Here is a 13,741-nt window from a genome sequence, read left to right as displayed (position 1 = left end):
TAAAATTATTCAAGTTGTGCTTTAATAGATCATGACCTAAAACAGCTATTTGTGAAACCAAAACTGCTATTCCAATTATACTTGGGTTTTTTCCCCCTCAGTAAATGGATTTAAATCAGAATATTTATTATTTGGGAGATATTTGTAAAGGTGTCTTCTTTAAAACTAGGAAGAGTTGCACATCCATTAGGTTAAGCATGTTTGCAAGAATTTTTATATTCGGAAGAATCTTACTGAATAGATACAATTTTTACCTTTCATAAAAGTCTCATAATATAGGAAACCAGATTATCCAGAAAGATTATTCAGCTTGGATGTTTGGAACTTACGTATATGTTGAGAGTGTTTGTGTGTATGGACTCACAGAATGAGAATCTAATGTTCTGCTTTTCCAACTTCCCTCTTTCACTGAAAAGGAAATTTGGATGGATGGTTTGTAATAAGCCACTATTTATTATTAATACCAAATGTGAAAAACTTGGTTAAGAAATGACTCTATCAAAACCAAATCTTAATATCTAAAACAAAAATCAGTGCTGAAGAATGAAAAAAATGAAATGCGATTATGTTCCTTAAAACAATAAATTATTTCAAATGTTTTTATGTTTTATTTCTTTAAGCGTGTAATATGAAAAACTGCAAGTGAGTCTGCTTTATTTCTTACTGTTTATCCCCAATGTAAAAAACATTTTAGTAACTTATGTTACTTCTTGAAGTAAAGTTCATTTTAGAGCTGTAGCATTTTCTTTTTTCAAAAATATTTTTGTATGTATTTATCAAATTGTTTTGAGCATCCTAACAAAACACAGGCAAGTCCTTGACTTACAACTACAATTGAGCCCCAAATGTTTGTTGCTAAGTGAGACATTTGTTAAGTGGTTTTTTGCCCTATTTTAGGACCATTGTTGCCACAGTTGTTAAGTGAATCATTGTAGTTATATTAGTAACACCGTTGCTAAGTGAATCTGGCTTCCCCATTGACTTTGCTTGTCAGAAGGTCGCAAAAAGCGATCACATGACCCTGGGATAAGACAACCATCATAAGTATGTACCAATTGCCAAGCATTTGAATTTAGAACATGTGACCATGAAGATGCGCCAAAGTCCAAAGGGTCAAAAATGGCCGTAAGTCACTTTTTTCAGTGCCATTGTAACTTTGAATGGTCACTTAAATGAACTGTTGTAAGACGAGAACTAATACAAAATGTTTTAATATTTTTTTTTTAAAAAAAAACACTGGCTACAAACAGCTTATGTGGCTATGTTCACTCTCTCCATTAGAGATTGATTATTAAATTTGATGCCCTTCCTCCATTTCACCTCTAATAAAAGAGTGATGTTACTATTTCTTGTTTTATACTTTCCTAGGAAAATGTGGCTGTGACACTCATATTTTTAAAAAAGTCTTTATAAGCAATAATTACTAGAATAGTTACAATTTTGAAATAGATTTCACTGAAGAATATTGCTGCTAAAATGTGAGCTGTAACCGTGTTCTTATTTTATTTCAGGAATTTTGTAAATACTTTTATTCAGTTTAAAAAGCCCATAATTGTTGCAGTAAATGGCCCAGCTATTGGACTTGGTGCATCTATATTACCTCTATGTGATGTGGTATGGGCTAATGAGAAGGCTTGGTTTCAGACTCCGTATACAACATTTGGGCAAAGCCCTGATGGATGTTCATCGCTCACATTCCCAAGAATAATGGGTCTGGCATCTGTAAGTCATCTGTAAAATAAATATGTATTCTATATATTTATAACATTTCATGTGCCTATAGTTTTCAATGTAATTGAATTGACATAATTGACATCTCAAAATATTTGTTTATGGCTCATAGCCCTTAAAAAATGTAACATTTTGATGATTCATGTATAAGGAAAATGTTTTGGGAAAAAGCAGTTTCTGGCTCCTAAAATATTGCTGTGTGCTTTTGTGTTGATGCATTTGCATATTCAGGAAAAAAAATTAGTTCTATATACTTATGTTTTATGTATCTAAAATAAGTTAAGAACTATTTTTATAGAGCTGAAGAAGAGATGCTGGATTTAATTTAGAAAAGATGCTGCTTCAGGACATGGGGAGCATAAAATTACAAAAATAAAAAAAACCTACATTAAAGCAGTCAATGCTTTTTCTGGAGTCAGTTGAAATAAAATCAGGAAGGCAGCTGGGTATCCAATGAGAAACAAATCATAGGTTTCTCAAATGCATCTGTACAAGCCGAACTAAAAATATATCATTGGCATGAAAGGTTTCCTAGCGTTTCGGATAGTATAAATGATTATAGGCTATGTGAAACTGGAATTAAGTCTTGTGGACTGATAGTCTAATAGTCTAATCTGCTTAGTCTACTATGTGTTACTTCCTATTAATGGGGCAGTTGTTCGGTGAGCTACAACAGCTTCCTGGTTTATTTTTTGGATTCCTTTGTGTTCAACTCCCATTGGAACTAAGGGGTTATAGATCCTAGGCCAGTGTTGCCGAACATTTTCAGCACCGAATGCTGAAATGGGAACGCACGCACATGGGGGAGCGCCAGAAAGAGCAGTTCCCTCAAACTCTCTAAGCTTCCAGTTTCTGCCATGCACATGCATGCCAATCACCTGGTCTTCTGGTTTCTGCGCGCATGCGCACGCACATGCCAACTGGCCAGCATGCATGCGTGTGCTAGAAACTGGAAGCTCAACTTCCCAGTGCGCGCATGCATGCCAGGGAACTGCTTTTCCGCTTGTCCCCCACGTACGAAGACCAACTGGCCACCATGCATGTGCGCGCCGTAATCCAGAAGAACAACGGGCACGGCTGGCGCACCCAGAGAGATGGGTGCCACTTCCAGCACGCGTGCCATGGGTTTGCCATCCCAGCCCCAGACCTTGAACAACTATTTTATTTTGTTTTGTTTTATTATTTTCCATCTAAAAATAGTAAGGAGCTTTATTAATATTTTTGAGATATTTTGGGGTGGCAGTCCAAAGTTGAGGGAGAGACTCCAAAGGTCACAAAAATTACTGGTAGAACTTACATATGGTCTGCACGTTGCCACAGCTTGACTTTGTAATCTGTTTCCCTTACAAAAATTTTCTATGACAACCCGTTCAACTTCCTTTGAGATATTATCATGCTAGATGTTTCTGCAATCAATTCAAGGCAGTTAAAGTTGTTGACTTTAGAACTAATGGTATACTTTGCATTGATTTGTTCTGGTTTTTGCTTTTCTTTTAATACTAACTAGATTTTTTCCCCTGCAAGAATCTAGATCAGGGGTAGTCAACCTTTTTATACCTACCGCCCACTTTTGTATCTCTTTTAGTAGTAAAATTTTCTAACCACCCACCAGTTCCACAGTAATGGTGATTTTATGAAAACCTGATGAAAATGTTTTTAAATAATGCTATGAATTTTTTTTAAGTTAAATTTTAAAGAAGGAAAGTGCTTCAGTATCGGACAAAACCCCTACCGCCCACCATGAAAGCTGGAACGCCCACTATTGGGCGGTAGGGACCAGATTGACCACCACTGATCTAGATTATGGGTGTCAAACTCGTTGCTGTCACATGATGTTTTGAGACGTTTTTCCCTTCGCGGAGCTGGGCTGGGTATGGCCTGCACGTGATCCATCCAGCCCACAGGCCACCAGTTTGACACCCCTAATCTAGATTCTATATTTTGGCAATAAACAGATTTTTTTAAAAAAAATCTTGCATCATAAACACTCTGAAACTCAAATATCATCAGTTGACATTGAATTATTGTGTTGCTTTCAATATTTGCTTTATTTCAGTTCACTGTACAAACAAAAAGTAACGTATTCTAGTTAATTATTCCAAGTAGAGCCAAGGTGGCGCAGTGGTTAAAATGCAGCACTGCAGGCTACTGCTAGATCAGCAGGTCAGCGGTTCAAATCTCACTGGCTCAGGGTTGACTCAGCCTTCCATCCTTCCGAGGTGGGTAAAATGAGGACCCAGATTGTTGGGGGCAATATGCTGACTCTCTGTAAACCGCTTAGAGAGGCCTGAAGGCCTATGAAGCGGTATATAAGTCTACTGCTATTGCTATTTAAGCCACAATGTTTTATATTTAGAAAAATATTATGCTTTATTATAACTGACAAATAATTTCTGTCTTTCTCAGGCAAATGAAATGTTATTTAGTGGAAGGAAGCTAACAGCACAAGAAGCTTGTTCGAAAGGACTGGTATCTCAAGTATTTTGGCCAGGAACATTCATACAGGAGGTTATGGTCCGAATTAAGGAACTTGTCACGTGTAATTCAGTTGTAAGTTGCTTGCTTCTTTCAATGGAAGTTTAATACTCAAGAGTGTTATAATGATTAAGTGTCAGTTCACACAGTAAATTTAGTTTAAAACCATTTTGACCTGGCCCTGCAATATTCTGGGAAGGATTTTCACTATTCAAAACATACAATGGGCAGGTAGGGTTTCTACCAATCATCCCAATTAACTTTGAACCCAAAAGCTGACGCTTTATTGTCTCTTCTCTTAAAAAGGCACTCAGCTGCAGATTGTAATATTTCACAGAGAAGGAAATGACTTGTGGATGAATTCTGCAAATAGGTTCCCAATTTCCGACATCACATCATCAGTAGCTGTTGTGTAACGCACAAATCTAGGAAACAAATTGTAGGTTCCCCAAATCCAACAGCACATCATCAGTAGCTGTAATGCAGCTATTGTGTAATGCACAAATCTAGAAAACAAATTGTAAGTGTTTATGGTAAGAATGCACTCCAAAAAAGCCTCTCTTGTTTTGACTATATCTGGTCCAAAACTACGGAAGAGAAAAGGCATGAAAACTCACTCTGGACTTTTTACCTGAACAGCTTAGTTTCATCACATTGCTTTGTTTAATTTAGAATTTCTTACTGTATAATACTTACTTACCAAATAAAGACGTGTTTGCATGTAATTATCTGCTACTGCAGAACGTAAGGTTTATAATATGCTGAACCCCCAACCACTATTACAAAATAATTTGTTGCTGCTGCATTAGATAAGTTATGCTCATAACACCTGCATTCTAGTAGTGGTCCTGAGTGAGACCAGTGTACATTTTGCAATCCATTAAAAGTACTTTAACTGTGCCTTTAACTGTCATCTACTAATCTATTTGGTTGGCCTTTCTGTAGTTCCACGGTGAGATTTGCAATGGAGTGTGGATTGCTACTTCAACCTGTTTAATATCTAGCCTTGATTTAGTACCGATTATTATGAGCAAAAGATGCTTATATAACCAAACCAGTGACATCTGGGTAGCTTCAATGAAGGATGAAAGATACTAGCTTCCACATTGCAGCTGTCTTGTAGACCCCAGCCTTAATTACAGTTGGGAATGTTAATGTTTCTCGACTAAGATTTCTTGCAGCAATTAAAACTCATTTGCTTGTTTTTCTCTGCATGTACATACCCATTTTTAGCACAGCATCTACGTTAATTGCAGTCCCACCACAGCCTGCTAGAGGGATTGAGGCAGTTTATCTTTCTGAGATAATATTTGCACTTTACTGTCTGTGCTTTGTGTTTTTAAAATGCTAATTTTAGGAAAATATAAAAGTTGATTGTATTCTAAATTGAATATATACTACTTATACATTAAATGCCTGTTCATTTTTATCCTTAAGAATCCTTTCCACATCTTATCTGTAATCAAAGGAGTTGTGCAATAGAGCACTGATATGGGGGAACGAACATGCAGTCAAACCACAAGGGAGAGCAACATGTTGAAATAGCACTTCAGATGTGCAACTGTGCATCAGAATTCAGATAACAGGATTCATCCAGGATCCATTCAAGTGTCAACAGAATTCCTTCTGCAGACACGTGGCTGTTTCGGAAAATTGTTGAATAAGATAATGTTCTGGAACACTTTGTGCTGCCCTAAATCAGAGAAGATCTGTTGACATTTCTTTCACATTTAGTAAAACAAAGCTAAAATAAATTTATTCCACATTATCTTGATGTGTATTACATACATTTCTAGTTGTTTTGCTTTTTCATTAGCCCAAATCAGCTGTAATGAAACACTTGATAAAGGAAGAAAAATTGAGTAAAGGGTACTAATAGAAAATCCTATTTCATGCAGCAAGTCACAGCTTGCAATACATCCAAAAATCTGCCTGTACAAGTGGAAGAGAAGAAACAGACTTTTTCATTTGTCTTTGTTTTTTTTTAAAAAAAACCCTTGGATTTATATTCTCTTCCCTTGAAACCAAATAAAATGATTTGATTTGTGCAAATTCCAAGTCTACTGCCAGTTTGGTGACTTTGGGGGGATCAGAAAGGCAGTTGAGCCAGAGGAGCCATTGGATTTCTGACCTCCTACATGCCTTTCTGTCAGAGTTTATTGTATAAATTCAAATCCAGAAGCACACACATTTAACTGATGCAGCAGGATTCATTAACTTCTTTATATACATAAGAATAGATGAATATTTGTACAATACCAGCAGGTGGTTCTTCCAAGTAAACACAGGGAAGGAGAGTTACAGCCAAGCACAAGCAGTTAGCTTCATATCAGGAGACAAGCCCAGACAGGCTGCTAGTTTTTTGAGCAGCAGACTCAGACCTTACAGATTAGTTTCAGTTTCAATTCTCTGCACAGACTCAGGTCTGTTTAAGCTCCCATTGGCTGACTTAGTTGCTATGCCTATTCATTGGCTGACCTTGTTCCCATGTCTCTCCCAATCATGAATATTTTAACATTTTTCTTCTTTCCTTTCTCTTTTTTATTTGAAAGGGCAGAGTAGAGAAAACATGGCCTCGGAGATTATTGGATTGGCTTAACATTTAATTATTTAAAAGTTTCATTTGTGAAATTGCCAGTAAAAGTCCCCAAAAATAGTTAACATCCTAATTTTATTTATTTTTTCAAAGAGGTATAACAATATATTTTTAATTATTTCAACAAGTAGCATATAAATATGTTCTTATTGCATATAATTTAACTTATGATGGAAAAGGTAAGGAATTCAACATAAATCTGAAGTCAAGGATGGAAGGTTGTGGAGCTGGTAGTACTATCTGAAATCCAAGCTGTTATAAATAGAGACATTTCAGTCAGCTAAACTCAGATAAAGGATAGGGACAGTCTTACAAATTTTGATAGATGACTTTACTCTAATGACCTGGAGGATATAATGTTATGGTAATTCCAGTCCTTTTCAGGGAAAATGGAATCAGTAGGGTTTGGGAACTCTTTTTTGCGGTATCATATGGTTCTGTCTCATTTCATATGCTTTAACAACTATATAAGACACAGAAGAACATAGCTATTACAATCTGTTTAATCACAATCTATTTAAAAACATAAAAAGCAAATTGGTAATCTAGCCAACATTTTATGACTCACTGTTTTAAACAAAATGCATTAAGGAAACACACCGACTTGTGGGGGGGGGGAGTGATATTTCTCCTCCACTTTTGCTCCTTAGCAACTAGTGTTCAAGGTTGTCTGGCTGTGAATCCAAGGGCTAGAAAACAGACATCAATACTTCCTTAGCAGTTGTCCAGTTCCTTTTTAAAACTTTCCTAATTGGTAGCCATCATCACATCTGATGACAGAAAATTTCATAGGGTCATCTATGCTTTGCGTAATCCCAGGGAGGCTGTGGGCTTTCTTTTCCTTTTTTTAAATGGTTTTTTATTATTTTTTTAATACAAATAACATATTTATGAATAAAATGTTGTCCAGGTTTTTTTTCTTTTACATCCTCTTTTGTGCATAATCCATTTCAAAAGTGTAGCATGAAAACATAAAGGATTGCTGAAGGGAAGGCGAAATTTTCTTAAAAGTTGATGGTCCCTATTTCCCCCCCCCCCCTTTTTGGGGTGTGTGTCTATTTTTCCTTTCTTGGCTGTTCAGGCAGCCTTTATTTTTAAAAGTGTTCTCTGTTTATCAAAACGTTTTCCGAAAGAGTATTTGTTGGCCTTCCCCTGATTTTCCAGAAAGGTGAATGTAGAGGACTTCATTCTCTAATCTGGACCACAAATAGAAAAAGAGAATGTCCTTTCCTAGCCCTACCGTTGTGGTCACCAGAATTCATCCTTGTCTATATGCATGTCATTCAATTATTTTTATTAATAACATGGATAAAGAAATTAAGGGAATGGTAATCAGTTTTGTAGATGATACAAATAAGATAATGTATATCATAAAAGGCAAAAATGAAAGAAATGCAGTATTACAGAAACAAATGCAATATTAATTTAGTAAACAAAATTCTTGTCTCAGGAATGGAAAATAATTTTGAAAAGAACACTGTAATGATAATTAATTGCAGAGGGGGCCAGTTTAATTTAGAGACTAGCTTAAAAACTGGGAGACTCTGACTTCGGCTCCCACCTTAAGCAAGAAGCCAGCTGGATAACTTGTGCCGCATACTTTTTCTCAGATCTAGGAAAGAGGCAATGGCAAACCGCTTCCAAAACTTGCCAAGTTGACAGAATTCAACACTGCGTCAAAGTGCACTGCCCCACCAAGAAAAAGTCAATTCCAAACTGAATATATCACTTGTGATAGTTTTTTTTTAAATTCTACTCTAAATAGGTCTTGATATATTTCAAATGTACAAGTATTTAGATGTGGGAAGTATTCCAGTCTTCAGATCTATGATTCAATTATTTGCTTGAGTCTTTTCCCAGATTGAATGATTGATTGGAATATACTGTTCATTTTTTTTAATTTGGTAGTTCTCCGAATTTGCAATTCAGTTCCTAGATCAGCAGAAACAGGAAGTGTAAAATGTAATGCTGAAGGCAAAACAACTTTAGAAATCCATTCTTTAATTTTTAAAAAATACGCTTAGACACTTATGGTACTAAAATAAATGTTTTGAATTTTTTAAAAAAATATTTTGTGACCTTTTAAAGCAAGCATTGATGGAGTTAGGATGGAGTAGCTATAACTGTGGCAAAATAGAAATATACTGATTTTTCATTCATGTGTGAAATGCCTTCTCTTTATATACCTTCTTCTAGAGAAGTGTCTGGCATTGAGTCCCCTCGGGAAAGGTGAAAGGCTTAATTTTTAAAAGAGAAAGAAGAACTGTGTCCCAGCTGTGATTCTCAGTTCCCAGACATCCATAGTAATGCAGTGCATTTACCACAACAGTCTGCATTCACGTGCTTTCTCTCTGACCACTATTTATGATTAAAACGTATCTTGAGTATTAAATAATACCATTCCTGTCTTTTTTTAAAAATTTAATATAGGTACTTGAAGAATCCAAAGGTTTAGTTCGTAGTATTATGAAGGTGGACTTGGAACAAGCCAATGATAAGGAGTGTGAAGTTTTAAAGAAAATTTGGGGTTCTGCTCAAGGGATGGACTCAATGTTAAAATACTTACAGAAGAAGATTGATGAATTTTGAAGAGATGTGCATTGACACTGGATTGTATTTACTTGGACATCTGGATTTTTCATCAATACCCTAAAACTGAAATTAAAATAAAACATACCTAAAGCTCGGAAAATGAGGGCTAAAAGGTAGAGGAGCATTGGTTTTATGGTCAAGGGTTTTTAAAAGAAGTACTGTATGTTAAGCATTGAACTTTTTTTTTTCTTTTTCCACATATATATATATATATAAATATATATTATATTTCTTTATATACACAAACTAAAATATATAATGGAGTGCACTACCAAACTTTTGTCTTCTACTTTGTTATCATTGGCTAGTACTGTATCAGAAGAAAGTGGTGAATAAAATGAGATGTTACATTATTTTGTATGTGGCAGGAAATTCCTGAAGCAATTTACTATTTTTTCACTAGAGTCAAGAGATAAAACGGGTATTGGCCGGCCCTTACTTTCACTGCCCCAAAAGTCAGTTAAGAAGAGGCATTGCCTTGAATTTTGAGAAAGGTTTGAAAATACCTCAAATAATGTATTCTAAAAAAAACAAATATTTTTTAAGAAAAAAGTACCCTATATAGAAAATGCCCCCCCTCCCCCAAATCCCTAAGTGTGCTCAGGATTTATTCTATACACACACTCAGTCCTTCTTGTTTTGGGGAACCCGTTCTTACCCAGATAGCATGAAGATGCCAGTTTCTTGTCCCCCCCCCACCCCCCAAAAAAAGTTTTGTTTTGCAGTATTAGTGAATCACTGAAATACCATATGTACTATGGGTTAAATAATAGTTTAGTCTTAGTGGTTTTACAAAAATTTAGGGTTTTTTAATTATTTTACTACATAATTGCTTCTATTGCTGGGTGAAAAAAACTATACGTTGTTTTGTTCTATTTGCTTGTTTAAAGAAATACACCAAAAATATATATATTATGTTCATATTTAGCTTCCTGTAGAATATATTTTATTTAATAAGTTAAAATTTGTGTGGCACACTATTAATTATTCCTTTTTCATGCAACTTTATCTTAGTTGTTTGGGGGTTTTTTTTGTCAATGCTTTTAATCTTAATTATACACTATGACCCTGATCCAGAGAACTCTCCATGCAGCAACAGGCTGTAGGCATTTTGCAAGGCACTAGATGTGGTTCCCCTCCAGAGAACAAGAGTAGTGCTTGTGATTGAAGTGGGTACGTAGTATGTATTTTTGGCAGCCTGCAGATTTACTATCTTGGTTCTCACAACCCTACATCAGTTGTTGGAGGCAACTCCTCCATCTTCCCCCCAAACACACAGTGCCCTTTTGTGCGCATGGAACTGCATCCAGGAGGGCAATGTGCTAGCGAAATTCTGTTTTCCCTGTATGCCTTTTCTGGATCGGGGTGCATAATAGACGGTCTGGTGTACGAGAGTGCCCTGTGTAAATAGACCTATTTTACATTCCTGTCGGGAGTGTATGATGATTCCTACTCCAGATATCTACTAGGATTTAGATATCTATACTTGCAATCTTACTGAATGTATGAAGAATGGGGAAAAATTAAACCTTATTTTTGTACAGTTTTGAACTTTATACTTGGAGCCTGACCACCTCATCCTAGCAGAAAGATGTACAGTGTATAAATCTGCTTTTCCTTGGGTTGGTACAGTATTTTTGCATCTGTGGGACCTAATTTTTGTTGTTCTAGTAGTTTGAACTATATATAAACTGTACAATCTGTAAAGTTTTTATAGAATAAATATTCAGCTGTGAACCTGTTAAAATAAAACTAATATTTCTTAACACCTCTTAAAAGTGCTGCAAAGTGTTGTCCTTATTCTTCATCCAGTGTTCTTTCATCTTTCCCCAGGAAATGCATTTTTATAGCTTTGAGGTCCCTTTTGAACTGTGACCTGTAGTAATTCTTGCAAATTTTAATATTTCCCCCATTTCTTGTTTTGCGGCAAAAGCAGCTTTTAAAAGGCACGTAGAAAACACGCTGGATTAATTCTTAAGATTATATCACCTCTTGAATGTAGAGTATAAAAGAATAACACTTTCCCCTGGTGTCATGTGAATACATCAGTCGCTGCTGTAACCTTGTACTGTCTCTAAGAGGTGGGGCGGGGAATAGAATAATATGATTCAGTTCCAGATGACTAATCTCTTCACATCTGAACAACTGCAGTGCATTTGCAGAAAAAGGCTCAGATTACTACTGTATGTTGCTTTTTTACAATTGGGTTAAAACCAGTGTCTTACATATTTACTTTAATCAACCACCATATTTTTGCTGCCTTGTGTAAGTCTCCATTATGACCTATAGTCAATGTGTTATTTTCACAATGAGTTGTACAAGCAATATACGTGCCTATTCAGCAGTGTGAAGATGGTCACAGCCTTCATTTCCTTGCTGTGCCTCAAAATTTGTGGGGCTTGAGCAAGATGATAATTGAAGAGTTCCTATCATTGTGTATATGTTTTGCACGCGCACAAACACACACACACACACACACACACACATATATTCATAATAGATAGATACTTCATCTACTAACTAGTCCATAAATAAACTCTGCGGTGGGGGAGAAAAAGGACATGTTTTCACATGATAATAAAGAGGTCTGCTTGATTACTCTGGTCATTCTTATAAAAACAGAGGAAAACAATAGATCATTCCTTCATTAAAAGCTTTATGTATTTCAAGAAATATTCTTAATCATTTTAAGTAGAAAAACAGACAAGCTATTATTTATTTGGAAATTTACAGTGCTTCTTAACCAAAGATATAAAAGTCCCCTTTCCAAGGGTAAAATAGATTACAGAGAACAAAATATTGTGTCTTGTCCTTGCTCTTAGCAAACCTTTTGCAATAATGTACAAGATAAAAATACTTACAGCCAATAATAAATGCACTCTGCTTTGGAATCCACATCACCCCAAGTTTGGGGTAGTCTTAAAGGAATAGTGGAGCTCACATACCTCACCTTTTGGTTCACAGCAGAGGTGGTATTCAGCAGGTTCTGACCAGTTCTGGAGAACCGGTAGCGGAAATTTTGAGTAGTGCAGAGAATGGTAAATACCACCTCTGACTGGTCCCTCCCCCATCTATTCTCTTGCCTCCCGAGTCCCAGCTGATTGGGAGGGAATGGGGATTTTGCAGTAACCTTCCCCTGGAGTGGGGAGGGAATGGAGATTTTACAGCATCCTTCCCCTGCCACACCCACCAAGCCATTCAATACCATGTACATTCATAGGTTCACCAAATCACCAGGATGGTCTATTTGGAAATGGTTCATTGTTCTGACCCCCCCCCCCCCCTCATCCCACACCAACAGACACTCCGAGCCAAAGATAAGTTACGGCATTTAATTAACAGACAGACAGGTCCTTGGCAGCAAACCGGCACAGACAAGCTTGGGCAGCAATCCAGCACAGATAAGCCGTGGCAGCAATCCAGCCTGCCAAGCTCACAATAATGTTCTCCAACATTAGTTCCTGCATTGACTTCTGCAAAAGGGGTGTGTGCACAAGCAGTCCTTTTATAGTCTGGAGAGGAGCCTAATGACCAACAGCTGAGTGCAATTACCTCCTGTAACTGCGCAACTGTTCCTGATGCCTATTAGCTCTTCGGTGCCCGGCATCCAGGAACAACTCACTGCTGGCGTCCGGATCACTCTCCCTTGTCTCCTCCGCACTGGCCAAAGGCTCAGGCGCCTCCCGGTGGCCAATCAGCCTCTCTGCGCCCTGCTCGGAGTAGGAACCCTGTCTAGGGTCCTCCACATCCTCCAGAGCCGACTCATAGGGCCCCTCGCTGTCGGAGTCTGGTGGCAGCTCCAACGGCTCCTGCTGGGCCACAACACCGAGCTATATGCCTCAATAGTTGATCTCACAATGAGAAAGCTTCCTCATTCTGGTCCTTATCCATAATTGGCCCTGCAAATCTGTGATAAAGTTCTGCTTTTCTTGGCAAGAGTTCTGTGGAAATGCTTTGTGCATCTCAACCTTTACTTTGATGTGTTTGTGCTGTTTCAGGCATAATTAAACCTAACAAATCCAGACATATTTTTGGCATATTTTGTGCATTGCATTGATTCTTTAATCATTTTCCAGGAACAGCCGTGGGCACCGATTGACAAAGCCTAATACAGATAGACACATATACACCTAGGCACATACACACACACGCGTGCACACATACACACACAAACACCAGCTATCATAGCTAGGAAACTATGATGACATTTGTAGTCCAATGAGCTATAGAGGGCTAGAAGTTGTCCATCTCTACACTTTCATTCAGAATCCTGTATTTGCCATGCAAAAACTTAAGAAAAATATAGCTGGGTAAACTTCATCAAAGATTTAATGTAGCAATAGCAGT

At 37.0% G+C, this 13,741-nt stretch overlaps 1 protein-coding gene across 2 annotated transcripts in view; it reads left to right on the top strand.

Moving 5' to 3' along the window:
- Positions 1-11,172, top strand: part of CDYL (chromodomain Y like) — a 98,141-nt gene extending 86,969 nt beyond the window's left edge. For both annotated transcript variants that reach the window (XM_087707514.1, XM_087707515.1), the window contains exons 5-7: positions 1,512-1,722; positions 4,138-4,281; positions 9,233-11,172. In XM_087707514.1, coding sequence (XP_087563640.1) covers positions 1,512-1,722; positions 4,138-4,281; positions 9,233-9,391 — 514 coding nt within the window. In that variant the 3' untranslated portion in view covers positions 9,392-11,172. The remainder of the gene's footprint in view (positions 1-1,511; positions 1,723-4,137; positions 4,282-9,232) is intronic.
- Positions 11,173-13,741: the final 2,569 nt, after the last annotated feature.

Source organism: Thamnophis sirtalis, unplaced genomic scaffold (assembly GCF_051295495.1).
Source record: "Thamnophis sirtalis isolate CommonGarterSnake01/CBP01778 unplaced genomic scaffold, rThaSir2_p1.2 scaffold_2, whole genome shotgun sequence".
Classification (NCBI taxonomy): domain Eukaryota; kingdom Metazoa; phylum Chordata; class Lepidosauria; order Squamata; family Natricidae; genus Thamnophis; species Thamnophis sirtalis.
This window is presented reverse-complemented; position numbering and strand designations above follow the sequence as displayed.